The sequence below is a fragment of the Oncorhynchus tshawytscha genome, linkage group LG08, assembly GCF_018296145.1.
Source record: "Oncorhynchus tshawytscha isolate Ot180627B linkage group LG08, Otsh_v2.0, whole genome shotgun sequence".
In the NCBI taxonomy this organism is placed as follows: Eukaryota; Metazoa; Chordata; class Actinopteri; order Salmoniformes; family Salmonidae; genus Oncorhynchus; species Oncorhynchus tshawytscha.
This window is the reverse complement of record NC_056436.1, coordinates 46300309-46321222: the sequence shown is the minus strand read 5'-3', so window position 1 is coordinate 46321222 and position 20914 is coordinate 46300309. Positions and strand designations below refer to the sequence as shown.

General features: G+C 40.5%; 1 protein-coding gene across 2 annotated transcripts in view; it reads right to left on the bottom strand.

The window, feature by feature from the left end:
- The window catches only part of babam2 (BRISC and BRCA1 A complex member 2), a 193674-nt gene that overhangs the window by 167807 nt on the left and 4953 nt on the right, over nt 1–20914 (bottom strand). For both annotated transcript variants that reach the window (XM_042325576.1, XM_042325577.1), the window contains exon 3: nt 17161–17237. In XM_042325576.1, the coding sequence (XP_042181510.1) occupies nt 17161–17237 (77 nt within the window). The remainder of the gene's footprint in view (nt 1–17160; nt 17238–20914) is intronic.

Genomic DNA, 20914 nt, shown 5'->3' with positions numbered 1-20914 from the left:
TGTAAGCTTTGTCACTCAACCGTTATTCGTTATTTTTTTTGTTGGTATTTTATCCCCCTTCTTCTCCCCAATTTCGATCCTGTCTCATACTGGCAACTCCCCAACAGGCTCAGGAGAGGCTAAGATGGAGTTATGCATCCTTCAAAACATGACACGCCAAACTGCGCACTGAGATGCATTGCCTTAGACGGCTGCACCACTCGGAAGGCCCCCATGTACCTTTTCCAGTGAAGATGACAACTGTTTCATGTTAGGGTGGGGTACACAAAATGTGTCAACTTTGAGCACATCTATCTCCTAAATGTTTTCGCATTCAGGTCCAAAAAGTAACTTTCTGACCACTTCTACCATGCTCAAATATGTATGGAAAGTTTTGTTCAAATCAAAAGGGATGCGGTCCAAAATGTATTGAAATCAAATGGAATGACCCTATAGGAAGGGCTATAAAGGGATAATTCAGGATATTGGTAGTTAACCCCTTTATCTACTTCCTCAGAGTAGTGTTGCACGGTATACTGAAACTTCTGTACTTTTTTGATACAAAAGAAAAAACCGTTCTGCACTAACATTTTTGTTACATTGGGTACTTCTATCAAACGTGTCTCACGTGATTGAGAGGATCGAGTCTGTCTGTCAAAGAGTAAAATGCCTGCTCCGCTTACTCATTCATTGCTAGAGTTGTCTGGGCTGCTCCCCACTCAAGCTGCACAGAAGTTAACACACTTGAATAACGCAACACGGCATGTAGAAATGTTGAAACTGCTCAACAGAGAAAGAACACTTTTAAAACCCGAGACTATATCGGTAGCTACCAGCTTTAATTGTAGGCTAAATATCCTTGCTAACTTAGTAGCTGAATTCAGTATCCTAGTATGTTGTTTGTGATAATATCACAACTGGCTGTGACTGGGAGTTCAACAGGGAGGCACACAATTGGCCCAGCGTCGTCCGGGATTGGGTTTGGCCAGGGTAGGCCGTCATTGTAAATAAGAATTTGTTCTGAACTGACTTGCCTAGTTAAATAAAGGTTCATTAAAAAATAAAATATTATGCAAACCATAATGCAAAATATGCTGATTTCAAAGCTGATTGTCATCAAAAATTGTATTCATTTACTTTGTCTCCCTCGCCACCAAAAACAAATTAACTTCTTCGTCTCCCGACTGGTGTCTACTAGATTCCATTGCCATAAGTCAGATTCCATAGCCAAATTCTGCCTCATGAATGATGTCATTACATTCTTAAAGCGCACACTTTTATCAAATTAGAGATTGCTTCTTCTTTGCAAATGTTGTTTATCAGTAGAATAAAAATAATAGTTTCAACTAGCAGTTGCCAATAAAATGGAAGTGATTGTTTATCATCTGTAGCCCCATGAAATCTGCTAAAACAATCTCAATAACTCAATGCATACACAACTACTATTAAATAATATGCATTCACCAGTATTGTGAATAGACCAAGGCTACATCTTGATCTACCCAGTTTAGCAATAGAGAGAAAAGATTCAAATAGATTATTACCATTATGTTGTTTTGTAGTTAGGTTTTTTTTTTCTTCACATTAACTGTATGATTGTATAATTGATTAATTAATGCATACATGGCTGTCTAAAAAATGTACATAAAAATGTTGAAATGTAATGATTTTGAACTCAAAATATGCCCAACTATTGAACAGAGCACTTGAGTGCATTCAGAAAGTATTCACAGCCCTGGACTTTGCCACATTGTGTTTCAAAGTGGGATTAAAATTGATTTAATTGTTAATCTTTGTAAACAATCTACACCAAATAATCTGTAATGTCAAAGCGAAAAATAAATAAATAAATACTTAAGTATTCAACCCCCTGAGTCAATACATGTTAGAATTACTTTTGGAAGCAATTAAAAGTGTGAGTCTTTCTGGGTAAGTCTCTAACTGGATTGTACAATAATTTCTTTACATTGTACACACTCTTAAACAAATTATTCAAGCTCTGTCCAGTTGGTTGTTGAACATTGCTAGACAGTCATTGTCAGGTCTCACCACAGATTTCCAAGTTGATTTAAGTCAAAACCGTAACTAGGCCACTCAGGAACATTGAAAGTCGTCTTGGAAAGCAACACTAGGGTACATTTGGTGTTGTGTTTTAGGTTATTGTCCTGCTGAAAGGTAAATGTATCCTTGTTTGTTGGAAAGCACACTGAACCAGGTTTTCCTTCTTGGATTTTACCTGTGCTTAGCTCTATTATATTCTCTATTCTTTTTATTTTTAAAAACAACTTCCTAGTCCTAATCGATGACAAGCATAGCCATAAAATTATGCAGCCACCACCATGCTTGATAATATGTAGAGTGACTTGTTGTGTAGGATTTGCCCCAAACATAAACACTTAATTTCTTTGCCACATTTATTGCAGTTTAACTTTAGTGCCTTATTGCAAACAGGATGCATATTTTGGAATATGTTTTATTCCGTACAGGCTTCCTTCTTTTCACTCTGTCAATTAGGTTTGTATTGTGGAGTAACTACAATGTCATTTGCCAATCCTCAGTTCTGTCAGAGAAATTAAAACTGTTTTAATAAGTCCCCATTGGCCTCAGGGTGAAATCCCTGAGCGGTTTCCTTCCTCTCCGGCAACTGAGTTAAGAAGGACGCCTATATTTTTGTAGTGACTGGTTGTATTGATACATCATCCAAAGTGTAACTAATAACTTCACCATGCTCAAAAGGATATTGAATGTCTGCATTGTATTTTTACCCATTGACAAATAGGTGCCCTTCTTTGCGAGGCATTGGAAAATCTCCCTGGTCTTTGTAGTTGAATCTGTGTTTGAAATGCACTGCTTGACTGAGGGACCTTACAGATGCAGTGTATTCCGAAAGTATTTAGTCCCCTTGACTTTTTCCACATTTTGTTCAGTTAGAGCCTTCTTCTAAAATTGATTACATTATTTTTTCCCCCACTAATCAATCTATACACAACACCCCATAATGACAAAGCAAAAACAGTTTGTTTGCTAATTGATAAAAAAAAAAAACTGAAATATCACATACGTATTTAGAACCTTTAGTGTTGAAGCACTTTTGGCAGTAATTAAAGCCTTCAGTCTTCTTGGGTATGACGTTATAAGCTTGGCACACCTGTATTTGGGGAGTTTCCCCATTTCTTCTTTGCAGATCTTCTCAAGCTGTCAGGTTAGATGGGGAGCGTCGATGCAAAGATATTTTCAGTTCTCTCCAGAGATGTTTGAACGGGTTCAAGACCGGGCTCTGGCTGGGCCACTCAAGGACATTGAGACTTATCCCAAAGCCACTCCTGCGTTGTCTTGGCTGTGTGCTTAGGGTCGTTGTCCTGTTGGAAGGTGAACCTTTGCCCAGTCTAGGTTTTCATCAAGGATCTCTCTACCATAAAGGCCTGATTGGTGGAGGGCTGCAGATTTCTCCCATCTAAACAGAGGAACTCTGGACCTCTGTCAAAGTGACCATCGGGTTCTTGGTCACCTACCTGACCAAGGCCTTTCTCCCCAGATTGCTCAGTTTGGCCGGGCGGCCAGCTCTAGGAAGAGTCTTGGTGGTTCCAAACTTTTACCATTTAGGAATAATGGACACCACTGTGTTCTTGGGGACCTTCAATGCTGCAGAAAAGTTTTGGTACCCTTCCCCAGATCTTTGCCTCAACACAATCCTGTCTCGGAGCTCTACGGACAATTCCTTCGACCTCGTGGCTTGGTTTTTGCTCTGACATGCACTGTGGGACCTTTATATAGACAGGTGTGTGCCTTTCCAAATCATGTCCAATCAATTGAATTTAGCACAGGTGGACTCCAATCAAATTGTAGAAACATCAATGATGATCAATGGTAACAGGATGCCCCAGAGCTTCATTTTGAGTCTCATAGCAAAGGGTCTGAAAACCTATGTAAATAAGGTATTTATTTTTTATATTTTTATTAAATAACCAAAAATCTATAATAAAATGTTTTCGCTTAGTCATTATGGGGTATTGTGTGTAGATTGACGTTGAATTTTTTTTATTGAATCAGTTTTCGAATAAGGCTGTAATAAAACAAAATTAGGAAAAAAGGGAAGGGGTCTGAATACTTCCCGAATGCACTGTAATTGTATGTGTGAGGTATAGAGATGCAACTGAAACTTATGTGACTTGTAATGTTAAAAACACTATAAAACTTGTTAAGGAACATTTTAGTCCTCTACTTATTTAGGCTTGCCATAACAAAGAGGTTGAATTCGTATGGACTCATTGACATTTCAGCTTTACATTTTTATTAATTTGTAAAAGTTTTGTAAAACAAATTCCACTTTGACATTATGCGGTATTGTGTGTAAGCCAGTGACAAAACAATATCTATTTAGTAAATGTTTAATTCAGGCTGTAACAAAATATGGAAAATGATAAAGGGATGTGAATAGTTTCTGAATGCACTGTATTGTCTGGATCAAGTGCCATTATTGTTTCTGTTATGTTATTGTTTTCGCATCATTATTGCTAAGGGATTAGTCCTTTTTGAGGTCAGTTCAATTATTATTATTTTTTTTAATATCACGCTTTTCGATTATGGTTTCGATTATATTTTTAGACCTGAAATATTCGTTAATTCCATTCTTTTATTTTTAGGTTGTGTGTATTGTTGGGAATGGTTAGATATTTTGGAGCTAAAAACATAAGCATTTCGCTAAACCCACAATAACATCTGTTAAACATGTGTATGTGACAAATAATATTTGATTTGACTACGCATAATGTGGGTTGAATGCTGTAATGACACAGAATAAAACAATTCATTAAAATGTCCCATGATGGTAGTGATTGCCCATTACTTCTTATCACATATTAACCATCATTTCTTTACATTACTTAGGGCTAGGGGGCAGGATCCTGAATTTCTGCCTGACTGATGTGTCCAAAGTAAACTGCCTGTTACTCAGGCCCAGAAGCTAGGATATGCATATAATTGGTAGAATTTGATAGAAAACACTTTGAAGTTTCTAAAACTGTTACAATGTCTGAGTGTAACAGAATTGATATGGCATGCGAAAACCCGAGGAAATCCTTTTTTTGGGGGAGGTCACAGGCCTTTCCAATGAAGTCTATGGGTTTATATTTAAAAATTCCTCCCAGATTGCAGTACCTATGGCATCCACTAGATGTCAACAGTCTTTATACAGGGTTTCAGGCTTGTTTCTTGAAAAACTAACAAGTAATAGTAGTTTTTCCAAAGGGATCTCAACAGGAAAAGTAGGCTTTTGGGGCGTGTGAATGAGGGTACGCTCTTCGTTATTTTCCTTTCCTATTGAACACCGTTCTTTTCGTCTGACATATTATCGTTTATTTACATATTAGGGTACCTGAGGATTGAATAGAAACATTGCTTGATTTGTTTGGACGAAGTTTACCGGTAGCTTTTTGGATTCCTTTGCATGGTGAAGGAGTGGATTACTGAAAACAATGGCGCCAACTAAACCAACTTTTATGGATATAAAGAAGGATTTTATTGAACAAAACGACCATTCATGTTGTAGCTGGGACCCTTGGGATTGCAAACAGAGGAAGATCTTCAAAAGGTAAGTGATTTATTTAATCGCTATTTGTGATTTTGTGAAGCCTGTGCTGGTTGACAAAAAGATTTCGACGTGAGGTGCTGTCCTCAGTTAATCGCATGGTATGCTTTTGCCGTAAAGCGTTTTTGAAATCTGACAACGCAGTTGGATTAACAAGAAGTTAAACTTTTAAATGATATGAAACACTTGTATGTTCATGAATGTTAAATTTTACGATTTTGTCATTTGAATTTGGCTATCTCCAATTTCACCGGATGTTGTCGGAATTATCCCGCTAGCGGAACACCTAGCCCAAAGAGGTTTTAATAAACCATTTCAGTTGTTGTGTATATTACATTTGTTTTGTTTTATGACTTTATTTCCAAGACATCATCTCATCTCTATAGAGCTGCTGCCTATGCTTTCCAACAAAATCACGATTTCAGTACTTCTTAAAAGTAAATCAGGCAGACTGCTCAACACTAACTATCAATCGCTTAGATCAGGGGTTCCCAAACTTTTCTTTTAACCCCCTTCCAGCATTGGGTAACATCGAACGCAGGTTAGCATGCTGTTTAAACAGTTGGAGACAGACAGAAGGGTGTGTTCATAACAATTCAACTGTTCTACCTTGTTAACTAGCAAATAGATCCAAGTTGGCTAAACTTGAAATAGCAAGATTATCTGGGAACTCACTAGAACCTGGGCTTGTGCTTGAGAAATGGTTTATGAGACCTGTGTCAATTTTCTATAATGCCTGCTACAATAAGTTAGTCATTATTAGTGAATGTACATTATGCATGGTTCTGATTGTCATAAAAAAGGCATTTTATAGTGATTATTGCAACAACAAAAAAATAAGGTTAAACTATTTCGATAAAATAACTAAATTACTAGCGGGTCTTATGATTGTGGAAGGCTTATATTTAGTTCAGGTATAATTTCACAAGTCCTGAATTCATTAGATTATTACTGACTGTTTAAATGCAGCGTATTTGTCCTTTAAATTGTACAACATAGCTTATTTAGAGAAAACATTTTAAAAACTAACCCAGAAGTTAGAAAAACTCATGCAACCCACGAAAATGGAAATACAATAAGAGAGGTGTGTTGCAAATACAGATGTCGGATCTTAACTCAATCACTCTTTTTCTTATGCATTTAGGAAATTCAAATGAGCCTTGTGATTGGCAAAACATTAGCAGTTCTCCTCTCCATTCAGCAGCAGTCAAGTAATTGGGATCAGGAGTCGCTATTGTTGGTGATAAGATTGGAGGAACTGTCTTAAAATAATGTTCCCTCTTGCTCGAACGCTATAGGCCTATGTCCTATTACTGCAACATTAAAATGTATCTGAAATTCAGCCACACACATTAACAACTGTAATTTTAAATGGCTTAAATAACAGAAAGTTGGTCTCAACTAGGGTACGACATAGAAGTGTCTAGTGTATACTAAGGTTACAAATGAACTGTCAAAATGCAGTTCAATCTTGGTCTAGCTGGTAGGGCTACTCCCTTTAGGGCGCACACATAGGCCTACTGTGTTGGCGTGGGTTGGATTCTGGCCCAAGCCCTTCTGTCACAAATAATGCAATCTCCAGATTGACTTGATGTAGTACGAAATTTTCAAATGGTACCCTGACTAGTTCACCGGACGTGCTATCTGTCTCAGACCTGCTGTTTTCAACTCTCTAGAGAAAGCAGGAGCAGTAGACAAACTCTGAATGATTGGCTATGAAAAGCCAACTGACATTTACTCCTGAGGTGCTGACCTGTTGCGCTCTCTACAACCACTGTGATTATTATTATTTGACCCTGCTGGTCATCTATGAACATTTGAACATCTTGGCCATGTTCTGTTATAATCTCCACCTGGCACAGCCAGAAGAGGACAGGCCACCCCTCATAGCCTGGTTCCTCTCTAGGTTTCTTCCTAGGTGCCGGCCTTTCTAGGGAGTTTTTCCTAGCCACCGTGCTTCTACACCTGCATTGCTTGCTGTTTGGGGTTTTAGGCTGGGTTTCTGTACAGCACTTTGTGACATCAGCTGATGTAAGAAGGGCTTTATAAATACATTTGATTGATTGAAATATGGACGGGGGTCTTTTCTTAAATTTTGTCGATAAGAAATGACCATACCAGATACTTTTGGATAAGATAAATAGTAAACAAATAAAATTACAGTACACAAACATTAGTTAACATTCATACAAAGTGTCAGGTAAATTGCCACAGTAGATTTGCTGTGGTAAATGTGGAAATACTTTATTTTTGTTGTACAGAATGCTTGTAAAATAGATTTTTTTTTAAATCGCCCTTAGTTTGTTAAAAAAGGACACATTATTCTGATGACAATGCCAGCCAGAGGGTGAACATATCTTGAAAGGCTTTGGTTGCAAGCAGGACTAAGGCAGAAAGGAAGAGGCGAAGCGAGAGGGATCACTCTCGCGAAAATAAGCCCAATGGGTTGCTATGCCCTCCAATGCCCACCCATGGCTGCAACCCTGACCAGTCATGTGAAATCCATAGATTACGGCCTAATGATTTCATTTCAATTGAGTGATTTCCATATATGAACTGTAACTCAGTAAAATCTTTGAAATTGTTGCATGTTGCGTTTATATTTTTATTCAGTATAATAATCTATGTAACTAAAGTGATTTGGTAAAATGTAACGGAGTAAAAAGTAAGTTCCTTTCCTGAGAAATTACTTACAAGCACAGCCCACAGAGAGTAACTAGAAAAGTACTAATTCAAAGGGCATTAGTGGACCGGATTCAAACTCGTGCTTACTCTAGCATATGTATGCCGTTGTCAGTGGCTGTACCACACTGAGATAGGCTAAATATATAAATGGTTATTGCTTGCCTTGGACACATAATAAAACAAAAAATAAATATACTCCTTACAAATATTGTCATTTTATTATAATCCACATAAGAACTCTCACGAGACATGCTGTAGCCTACTTGAACTTACGTCCAGTGGACCTGCAGTCTAAATTATTGTATAGCCTACACACACCGCTTCCAGCTGCCCCCTGGCATCGATTCAAAATATTAAATAGACATTCAAATCCTACTGCTGCAGGATAGCTTTCCTCCAGACAAAATAGGTCATATTAATTAAGATCTGATATCTGTAGGCTGACACTTCTTGCCAAATTCCCCTGACTTGAATAAAGCTACCTTGTTTCTTATAGTTACCACCCGTAACGGGTATCCTGGGTTAAAGTAAAGACTTTTTACAGTTACGACCCGTAACGGGTATCCTGGGTTAAAGTATGGACCTCTTACAGTTACGACCCGTAACGGGTATCCTGGGTTAACATGTCATCTCTTAAACTTGAAGGCCTTTTGTTACACAGTTTTGTTTCATTGGGTAAAAAGCAACATTCATGAACTTGCATAAATAACCAGGCCTTGAATCTTGAGCCTTGTTTCGGTCTTTAACCCTTAACGGGTTAACTGAGGTATAGTGTAACGGCTTGCAGTCTACCAACCATGAAGGGTTATCTGAGGTATTGTGCTAGGATTTGGACCTGCTCATAAAATGAGGTCAATGTGAATCAGATGGATGTGTTACGCTCCTGCTCACATAAAATGAACCAGAATAAGATGGGAGTTTTACCTAAGGTCCTTGGCTTCCGCTGAAGCTTTCACCTCAGCCAGCGGGATCAGAGTTTACATACGTGAACGCAGCAACATTGAATGGTGTGGAGTTTCCTCCCTCTAAAGTTTCAACTTAATGGTTTCCACCTCAGCAACTTGTCTTACATTTCTACCTTCATTCCCCTACACCACATTCATACCCAGCCACAGTTACACACAACAGTACATACTTAGGTATTAACTCAAGGACAGAACTACATTCATTTAAAATAAGAATACACACTTTTATACACTTGAGCCTAACATTCCATTCATCAATAATAAACTCGGCAAAAAAATAAACGTCCTTTCACTGTCAACTGCGTATATTTTCAGCAAATTTAACATGTATAAATATTTGTATGAACATAACAAGGTTCAACAATTAAGACAAACTGACCAAGTTCCAAAGACATGTGACTAACAGAAATGTTATTATGTGTCCCTGTCCAATGATGCTGTGACACACCGCCCCAGACCATGACGGACCCTCCACCTCCAAATCGATCCCCCTCCAGAGTGCAGGCCTCGGTGTAACGCTCATTCCTTCGACGATAAATGCAAATCCGACCATCACCCCTGGTGAGACAAAACCACAACTCGTCAATGAAGGGACGAGTTGCCAGTCCTGTCTGGTCCAGCAACGGTGGGTTTGTGCCCATAGGCGACGTTGTTTCCGGTGATATCTGTTGAGGACCTGCCTTACAACACGCCTACAAGCCCTCAGTCCAGCCTCTCTCAGCCTATTGCGGACAGTCTGATGGAGCACTGATGGAGGGATTGTGCGTTCCTGGTGTAACTCGGGCAGTTGTTGTTGCCATCCTGTACCTGTCCCGCAGGTGTGATGTTCGGATGTACCGATCCTGTGCAGGTGTTGTTACACGTGGTCTGCCACTGCGAGGATGATCAGCTGTCCGTCCTGTCTCCCTGTAGCGACGTCTTAGGCGTCTCACAGTTCGGACATTGCAATTTATTGCCCTGGCCACATCTGCAGTCCTCATGCCTCCTTGCAGCATGCCTAAGGCACCTTCACGCAGATGAGCAGGGACCCTGGGCATCTTTCTTTTGGTGTTTTTCAGAGTCAGTAGAAAGGCCTCTTTAGTATGCTAAGTTTTCATAACTGTGACCTTAATTTCCTACCATCTGTAAACTGTTAGTGTCTTAACGACCGTTCCACAGGTGCATGTTCATTAATTGTTTATGGTTCATTGAACAAGCATGGGAAACAGTGATTAAACCCTTTACAATGAAGATCAAATTATCTTTGAAAGACAGGGTCATGAAAACGGGACGTTTCTCTTTTTGCTGAGTTTTACTTTGCTCTACTGACGCAGGCTCTGATATCCTAATGTCACTGCACCAATGTTCTTTCAATAACCTGAGAGATTCTCCCAACATCAGCTAGTCAGTGAGCTGAGCAGAGTATAATATAATACAGAGCACAACAAAAGTCCTTACTCTACTTTTATGTGGCTGCGTCCAGTATGAAGGAACTTAATGGTAGTTTCGCGAGCAAATGCTAACTAGCGTTAGAGCAATTCCTGGAAGTCTACAGAAACAGCTAGCATACTAGTTGTTCCAATAGATTTCCATTTATTGAACTGATGCTAGTGAGCAACTTCCTTCAATCTGAACTGAGACTCTATCCACGCGCTCATCTGACTCTGGAGAAGTAGATAAAGAGCCTAATTGCCAAAATACCAAACTATCCCTTTAACTCAAGGGTAGTTCAGAATGTTCAGATGTAACACAATTCTATTTCCTTCAGCGCAGGGTGTTTTTGTTCTGTTATTCCCGTTTTTATGCCAGAGAGGGAGAAGAGAAACATACACACATGGCAATATTTTTTCCAGACAGTAGAGGTGTCAAACGGGAGGAGGGGATTTGCCATAAATCTGTCACATAACGCCTGGAAAACAGTTAAAAAATAATGATTGGTCCAATATACTGGCACACACAACATTCTCGGAGGGATCTGTAGAGGGGACTGGAGTAGGGGGTCAGCAATTTGCACTGGACCACCTGTACAACAGTGGAAGCCGCTGAGGGGAGGACGGCTCATAATAATGGCTGGAATGGAGTCCATGGAAGGGTATCAACCACATGGAAACCACGTCGTTGATGTGTTTGATACCATTCCATTGACTCCATTCCAGCCATTATTATGAGCCGTCCTCCCCTTAGCAGCCACCAATGCTGCACAAGACGCAACACACACACAGGAAGCAGGGTGGTGAGGGTTTGTTACTAATATGCAGAGTGATACACACACGCACATTGTGCGCCAGGGTAACACTGCCCGTTTTCACAGGTGTTAAAGTTATTGTGGTCACAAAATCCTAACCTCCACAAATCACACATTCTGCCAGCTATGCTGGTTAGGCTCTGGAAAGAACATGCTTTAATGGGCACAGTTTGTGCCGTTCATTGTGTGGAGTGCCACCACGATCTTGCACGCTATCGGCAGGCAGGTCCAGACACTGGCCAGGACCCCAAAGGCCTTGCATCCTGGACTAAGCAAACGCTCTTCCTCAGGCAAAAGAACAGGAAAACATCAAGCAATAAAACACAGCACTGCCAAACTGCCAGGAGCTGGGTCTAAAAAGTTCTCTCCATATATTTTATGTGATTATAGGCACTTTTGGAAATGATGATGGGTACATTACTCAATCAATGTATTAACTAATTTGCAAACAAATAAACTTGACCTTGGTCAGAATACTGAAACAATTAAAAAATACATACAAGGTGTGGATGCCTATTTAAATGTAGGTTTCTTACAATAAACAAATAATCAGAAGTAGGCTTAGTAAAGAAAAATACATTGGGACATTTACTGGATATTTGAAAGGGAATTGGAAAGGGGGATACCTAGTTAGTTTTACAACTGAATGCATTCAACTGAAGTGTGTCTTTCGCATTTAACCCAACCCCTCTGAATCAGAGAGGTGCGTGGGGCTGCCTTAAAATCGATATCCACGTCATCGTCACCCGGGGGAACAGTGGGTTAACTGCCTTGCTCAGATGCAGAATGACAGATTTTGAACCCGTCAAACGCTTTTGTATTCATCCAACAGAATACTCCTTTAATTTCAGAGTTATATGAGGGGGAGAACACTGATGATCCAGGATTTTGGGGAAGTAGCCTACCCATACCCAGTCTTACTGCAGTGTCCTAATTGAATACAAAGACAAATACTGTATGCCAGGGGTGCCTGCTGGTTTTCTGTTTTACCTGATAATTAATTGCACCCACCTGGTGTCCCAGCTCTAAATCAGTCCCTGATCAGAGGCCAACCATGACAAAAAGCAGCGGAACTGGCTTTGAGGTCCAGAGTTGCGTTTGAGGGCTGTATGCCATAGTGCGCTAAAGTGCACAGAATAGCTTATACCAGCCAAATGGAATCACTTTCAGAGGCACAGTCCCATACTGACTGATTCACAGTATTTTCATTCTACTCAGTCATGATCTTACAGCTTAAATCTTGTGCCAAAGTCTGAGCAAAATGGTTAACCATCTGTTGGAATGACGCAGCTGAGGGAGAATTTGTTGTTGAGAAACCAAAACCAGGAAACAAACAATTTGCCTCAATAACTCCTGATGTTTTTGCACCCATTGACCTGCAGAAAGGTAGTGAATAATAGTCATTACTTCCATACAGTTTTGCTTTTGAGCAGTGGGGCCTACCACTTGTGACTATTTGTGTTGTAGGCTATATAACCTCTTCATTCACAAATGCCAAACACAAAAACCTCCTTCATGGTTTTTCAACCTATTCCTGGGTTAATGAAAATATATGTGTGTGTGTGTGCGTGTGCGAGCGTGTCATGACTCACGGCCATTCCAGGAAAACCCAATTATGATCATTCCCACCAAAGATATAATCATTTCAAAACATCTTGTGGGTACCTGGAGGCATTTTTGGAGACAACCTTATATGGAAAGCGTCAAATGTGGGACGTCTCTCAAATGTGAGAGGTTTGTTTAATGCAATTCCAGTAATGTCCAGTACAATAAACATCGTGTTTATTGTGGGTAAGTAGCAAAATAGAGTGGCTGCCTGTGTTCAAATGTTCCATGCTTTCTTAAGCACTGAGCTTATCAAAAGACTCACAACTACTAAACTTGAAACGATATTGACAAAACAATTTTTAGACGTAAGAAACCATATGACAATTTATTTAAAATACAGTATAAAAAAAATGTAATAAAACAAATATATATATATTTCGGCACAGTCATCTTGGAAAGGCGAAAAACACATAGGGTGAATCCAACATAGGCCTATCGCAATACTTGAAATTTTATCTACATCCACATTTTGATCTACAAGATTTGATCTAGACTACACCCAGTGGTTATATGAGATGCCAAAGAGTTCATATGAGTTATACAACGGGTGGGTTTATCTTGAATGCTGATTGGTTAAAACCACATTCCAGCCGGTATATATTCCACAAGTTACCACAGGCTAAATCTATGACGTTAAAATGCCCATTTACTCTGTTCCATCTGACTGCGCAATCCACTGTCTCATCAGCCCAGCCAAGCAATTTATAAACTTGATCTCCACTATAAAAAGCATCGAGACATTATCTAATTTCTTTTAGACTAACATTTCGTTTTCAACAGCAGAGATTTGTATAAACCTTGCTGTCTGTGTCTCGGACATATGCAACATTGTTTCAATATTCAAATACGATCTCCAGCTGTCCCATAGTAATGAACCTGCCTGTCTGTCCGATGAGACGGACGGACAGGCAGTGTTTGTCAGCCAGTCGAAATCTTGAATCAGCTGGCATAATTTTATGGATATATACAAAGAAATGTCAATTGAAAAGGTAAAACGAAGTGCAGCTAGTTTGCAGTCTTTCCAGCTTCAGCTTGAAATAATTGTGTTAGCTGTGTTGTTGGCTAGATCCTCTGAACGACAACAGTGTCCTAACGAGAGAGCACATTTTCTATGTTAGGCAAAATTGTGCCTCATTATCTCATTGTTATGGATGTATCCAAATAAATGTCACTTGAAAACAGCTTGAACAAATGCAGCTACTCTGCTGTTATTCTGACGTGACTGTAAATTAGCTAAGGGATAAGAACATTGCCAGCCAGTATTGCAATGGAACATTTAAAACGAATGACATCCATAGATTCAGAACAAAAGGTCTGAACGACTGGGTCACGTTTCTGGCAACCAAACAGATAGAATGAACGACCAGCCGGCTTGGATAGCAACCCTAGATTTGTGTCGAGACTATATCTTGTGGAAGGATGAAATACACTGCTCAAAAAAATAAAGGGAACACTAAAATAACACATCCTAGATCTGAATGAATGAAATATTCTTATTAAATACTTTTTTCTTTACATAGTTGAATGTGCTGACAACAAAATCACACAGAAATCAAATTTATCAACCCATGGAGGTCTGGATTTGGAGTCACACTCAAAATTTAAGTGGAAAACCACACTACAGGCTGATCCAACTTTGATTTAATGTCCTTAAAACAAGTCAAAATGAGGCTCAGTAGTGTGTGTGGCCTCCCTACAACGCTTGGGCATGCTCCTGGTGAGGTGGCGAATGGTCTCCTGGGGGATCTCCTCCCAGACCTGGACTAAAGCATCTGCCAAATCCTGGACAGTCTGTGGTGCAACGTGGCGCTGGTGGATGGAGCGAGACATGATGTCCCAGATGTGCTCAATTGGATTCAGGTCTGGGGAACGGGCGGGCCAGTCCATAGCATCAATGCCTTCCTCTTGCAGGAACTGCTGACACACTCCAGCCACATGAGGTCTAGCATTGTCTTGCATTAGAAAGAACCCAGGGCCAACCGCACCAGCATATGGTCTCACAAGGGGTCTGAGGATCTCATCTCGGTACCTAATGGCAGTCAGGCTACCTCTGGCGAGCACATGGAGGGCTGTGCGGCCCCCCCAAAGAAATTGCCACCCCACACCATGACTGACCCACTGCCAAACCGGTCATGCTGGAGGATGTTGCAGGCAGCAGAACGTTCTCCACGGCGTCTCCAGACTCGGTCACGTCTGTCACGTGTTCAGTGTGAACCTGCTTTCATCTGTGAAGAGCACAGGGCGCCAGTGGCGAATTTGCCAATCTTGATGTTCTCTGGCAAATGCCAAACGTCCTGCACGGTGTTGGGCTGTAAGCACAACCCCCACCTGTGGACGTCGGGCCCTCATACCACCCTCATGGAGTCTGTTTCTGACCATTTGAGCAGAAACATGCACATTTGTGGCCTGCTGGAGGTCATTTTGCAGGGCTCTGGCAGTGCTCCTCCTGCTCCTCCTTGCACAAAGGCGGAGGTAGCGGTCCTGCTGCTGGGTTGTTGCCCTCCTACGGCCTCCTCCACGTCTCCTGATGTACTGGCCTGTCTCCTGGTAGCGCCTCCATGCTCTGGACACTATGCTGGCAGACACAGCAAACCTTCTTGCCACAGCCCGCATTGATGTGCCATCCTGGATGAGCTGCACTACCTGAGCCACTTGTGTGCGTTGTAGACTCCATCTCATGCTACCACTAGAGTGAAAGCACCACCAGCATTCAAAAGTGACCAAAACATCAGGAACATAGGAACTGAGAAGTGGTCTGTGGTCACGACCTGCAGAAGCACTCCTTTATTGTGGGTGTCTTGCTAATTGCCTATAATTTCCACCTGATGTCTATTCCATTTGCACAACAGCATGTGACATTTATTGTCAATCAGTGTTGCTTCCTAAGTGGAAAGTTTGATTTCACAGAAGTGTGATTGACTTGGAGTTACATTGTGTTGTTTAAGTGTTCCCTTTATTTTTTTGAGCAGTGTAGTATGAATAAATTCATGAAAATAACATTTTTTATGAAAATATTTCAATCATTATTTGAATACGTTGGTAACCTGTTAAAGTGATAATGACCTCGAAGCTGGTGTTTGGAGTATTAATTGGCACAGGTGGTGTTAGGCCCGAGACGGCAAACCGTGCCAATACCTTTCGGTTACTGCTCCCATTTTTTGGACATTAAAGGCATGTTTCAAACACCGACTTCGAGGGCATTATCACTTAAATAACTCATTGTATTGTCCATTTTAATGAATGCCAAACCCTTCCAACCCAGCAAAAACAACATTCCCTAGAATATGAACTGAAGATAAACCATTCCACATCAAATAATAGTCTACTGATCAAGATTTCATTACAAACAATATTGCGATATTTTTTATTATAAAACAATACAGTGTATATTTGCAGAAGCTCTGCATCTGCAATGCAGAGACAACTCCACCTGGCCTCATATGAAAGCATAAGACCCAAAGGCAAAGCTGTTCAGGAAGATTTAGGCTTTCAAATGTTAGCATAGGCAGGGGACAAGGCAAAAAAAAAACATAAGATTGTTTCTCCCATTAAAAATCCATAACAATTTAAATATTTCTTCAGCACCTGCGCAAGTTATCCATTTGCAAAGAAGCACAACTGATCAGTAAATCTGTCCCCAACCAAGTGACAGCCGATTATATTTATGTTTACACCAACTACAGTATAACTTTCTCAAAAAGAATGGCAACATGCCGATGCTAACTTGCACAGCTACAAAACTAGAAGCTAAAATCATGAGCTGATTTAGGTCCCATCTATCACACTGGATTACTAATACATTTCTCTATACACATAGGCCGCATCCTAAATGGCACCCTACTCCCTATTGCCTTGCATAGCTAAATTAAGGTTACATTTAAAATAAAACAAACAAAACAAATTGAGTGCACTACTTTGTACCAGAGCCCTATGGGGCCCTGGACAAAAGTAGGGCATTATATAAGGAAAACAGTGCCATTTGGGACACAGATATGACCTTAACAACAGAGCCAACCAGCCCTGACCTGGACTAGATGTTCATGGCACAAATTAACCAAACACATGTGAAAGGAGACAAATAGGGGAGAATGAGCCAGACAGACACTGCTTACATTTCAAGGTTTCTCCAGCGTAGGGGATGTGCAGTTTGAATCGATCACAACAGGGCCCTGGAGTCAGAGACGTGCATCTGAAGAGATGGGGAAAGAGATGTAAAATTGTGTGTCAAATGAAAGCTAAGAGTAGGGATGCACAATATATCGGTGAACATATCGGAATCGGACGATATTAGCTAAAAATCGTATCGGCCCGATGTCTAGTTTAATGCTGATGTGCAACACAGATGTCAAAGCTGACGTGCAAACCTATATAACGTAGGTACATGACGTAATGACGCCATGTAAAATTTTGTGCTACATGTGCAACACAGCATTCCTAACCTAGCCCACAATGTCTTCTGTGTGGATCGAGCAGTCATTTGAAAGAGCAAGAAAATTTCAGCAAGACAACTCAAAACGTGAAATCCATTAACATCAAGATAATGGAATTCATTGCCCTTGACAATCAGTCGTTCTCTTTCGTGCGTGATGTTGGCTTTCGCCGACTGGTCTTGCACCGGTACACACTATCAAGTGCGCAATTTTTCAGATGTTGCCCTACCGGAGTTACACAGTGACAGAGTGACTGCAATTTGCTTCACCACATGCATACTATGGGATGCCGTTTTAGTCTTTGCATGTCAAAAAAGATAGTCGCACTGTCAAAGCCATACAAAAAAGGTCTGCAAACAAGCAAACACCAGCCACGAACGATGTGTTTACAATACCGCGTTGGTAATAAGCATCATTTGTTCAACTGCAACTTCTGGGGTAGCTAGCTTTAGCACCAATAAATACAACCAGCCTGAAAAGAATGACCAATAGAAACCGCAGTCATTTTCATTATTCTTAGCAATTATTTAGGAATCCTTGTATTAGCTAGGTTGCCACTTGTTGTTCGCCTATTGAAATTGAACTTCAGTTCATGAACATAAATAGCTAGCCAGCTACTTAACCCTGTTGCCCAAAGCTAGCAGACAGCTAGCTTCATCTGGCTAGTGAGGCTCGACCAGACCACGTTGTGTTGTGTTGCTAGCCACAATAAGGATTAGGCAAAATAGAGGAATTTGCAGTTTGCCCTCAAAATAAAAGTATGCCATTGACAGTGATCAAATGAATACAATTAGTAGAATTATACCGCTTTTATTTTGAAGGCTAACCGCAAAGTCCACTTTTGTGGCTAATCCTTATTTTGGCTAGCTTCACATACATGGGTCTGACCACCATTAATCAAATAAGAACAGTCTTATATTTTTATTTTACCTTTATTTAACTAGTTAAGAACAAATTCTTATTTTCAATGATGGCCTAGGAACAGTGGGTTAACTGCCTGTTCAGAATCACAGATTTGTACCTTGTCAGCTCGGGGGTTTGAACTTGCAACCTTCCAGTTACTAGTTCAATGCTCTAACCACTAGTCTACCCTGCCGACCCATAAACTAGGGTTATTTTAGATGACAGTTAGCTAACTATAGGTACTGAAACAGATTCTCGTTTTGCTATGTTTTTGGGGAAGAACATTGTTTGCATCCATGAACTAGCTAGCTTTTTTTATGACCAGCACTGTAGATGCACGAGACAACTTCACCAGCATCATAGCATACGTATCGATGAATCATTGTGACATATGAAATACGAGTGATAGTGTAATCAATATGTAAGAACTACGTAAAAAATGTATGAACGTGTTAAATTATTATGTGATGTGCAGTCATATTCAGGTCATGATTGGTCAACAAGCTTATTTGACGTGTATTTTTTTGACACAAAGACCCAAACGGTGTTCCATAAAAATCCTGGTTTAGAATGAAACGACTGAACAAATGAACAACAAAACAGCACAGCAAGTTAGTGAAAGAAATAGGTTTTGATTATGTTTTACTGGTAATGGGGACATACGTAAATGCCAACAAAATAACTTTCTGGTCAGTGTGGTGTGTGTAACGTTTATTTAACTAAATAAGAACAAATTCTTATTTACAATGACGGCCCGGACGACGCTGGGCCAATTGTGCGCCGCCCTATGGGAATCCCAATCACGGCCGGATGTGAAAGACCCTGGATTTGAACCAAGGACTGTAGTGACGCCTCTTGCACTAGAATGCTTAAAAGGCCCCCCAAAAAATAAGGAGTTTTTAGCAGCAGCATGGTTAACGTTACCGCGCCGCAATTCGCTGAGAGTGCAGAGGGGAGAGTGGAGCTTAATGTAACACAGGTCAATTGTAGGGTAACTTGCAGTAAAACACCACCCAACATAATTTTGGGGGACTGACTTAAAAAATTGTGATGAGACAGATTACATTTTTAGTTGAGCAAGAGTAGTGCAACCAGGTAAAGTATTGGAGGGGGACATAAAATTAATCAATAGAACACTAACTAGTTAAAATATCACATTTGCAACCTAGCTAATGATTAGCCCAATAGGGTTATAGTCACAGCCATGTATGTTCCCCCTCAAGCTGATACCACGACGGCCATCAAAGAACTTCACTGGACTCTAAGCAAACTGGAAACCACATATCCTGAGGCTGCATTTATTGTAGCTGGGGATTTCATCAAAGCAAATTTGAGGAAAACACTACCCAAGTTCTGACAACACATTGACTGTAGTATTTGCGCTTCAAAATCTCTCAACAACTGTTATGACTACAAGGCCCTCCCCCACCCTCCATTCGTCAAACCAGATCACAACTCTATTCTGCTCCTCCCTTCCTACAGGCAGAAAGGCAAACAGTAAGTACCCGTGCTATGGACTATTCAATGCTGGTCTGACCAATCGGAATCAATGCTTCAAGATTGTTTTGATCACACGGACTGGGATATATTCCGGGTTGCCTCAGAAATACATTGAAGTATACAGAGACAAGGTGACTGAGTTCATCAGGAATAGTAAAGGGGATGTTGTTCCCACTTTGACAATTAAAACATACCCAAACCAAAAACCGTGGATAGATGGTGGCAGGTAGCCTAGTGTTTAGAGCGTTGGGCTAGCAACCGTAAAGTTGCTGGATCGAATCCCCGAGCTAACAATGTAAAAATCTGTCATTTTGCCCCTGAACAAGGCAGCTAACAAGGCAGCTAACCCACTGTTCCCCGGTAGGCCGTCATTGTAAATAAGAATTTGTTCTTAACTGACTTGCCAAAACTGAAAGTGCGAACCACATTGTTTAACCAAGGTTAATGGGAATAAAGTCGGATATAAACAGTGTAGTTATTCCCTCCATAAGGCAATCAAACAGGCAAAACGTCAGTACAGAGACAAAGTGGAGTCGCAATTCAACGGCTCAGACACGAGGCGTACAGTGCGTTTTGAAAGTATTCAGACCCCTTGACTTTTTCCACATTGTGTAACGTTACAGCCTTATTCTAAAATTAATTTTTTTAAACAATGTTTTACACTAATCAATCAACACACAATAACTAATTTACTCAGTACTTTGTTGAAGGACATTGGCAGCGATTACAGCCTAAAGTCTTCTTGAGTATGAAGCTACAAGCTCAGCACACCTGTATTTGGGGAGATTCTCCCATTCTTCTCTGCAGATCGTCTCAAGCTTTGTCAGGTTGGATGGAGAGCATCGCAGCACAGCTATTTTCAGGTCTCTCCAGAGATGTTCGATTGGGTTCATGTCTAGATTCTGGCTGGGCCACTCAAGGACATTCAGAGACTTGTCCAGAAGCCTCTCCTGCGTTGTCTAGGCTGTGTGCTTAGGGTCGTTGTCTTGTTGGAAGATGAACCTTCACCCTCAGTCTGAGGTCCTGAGCACTC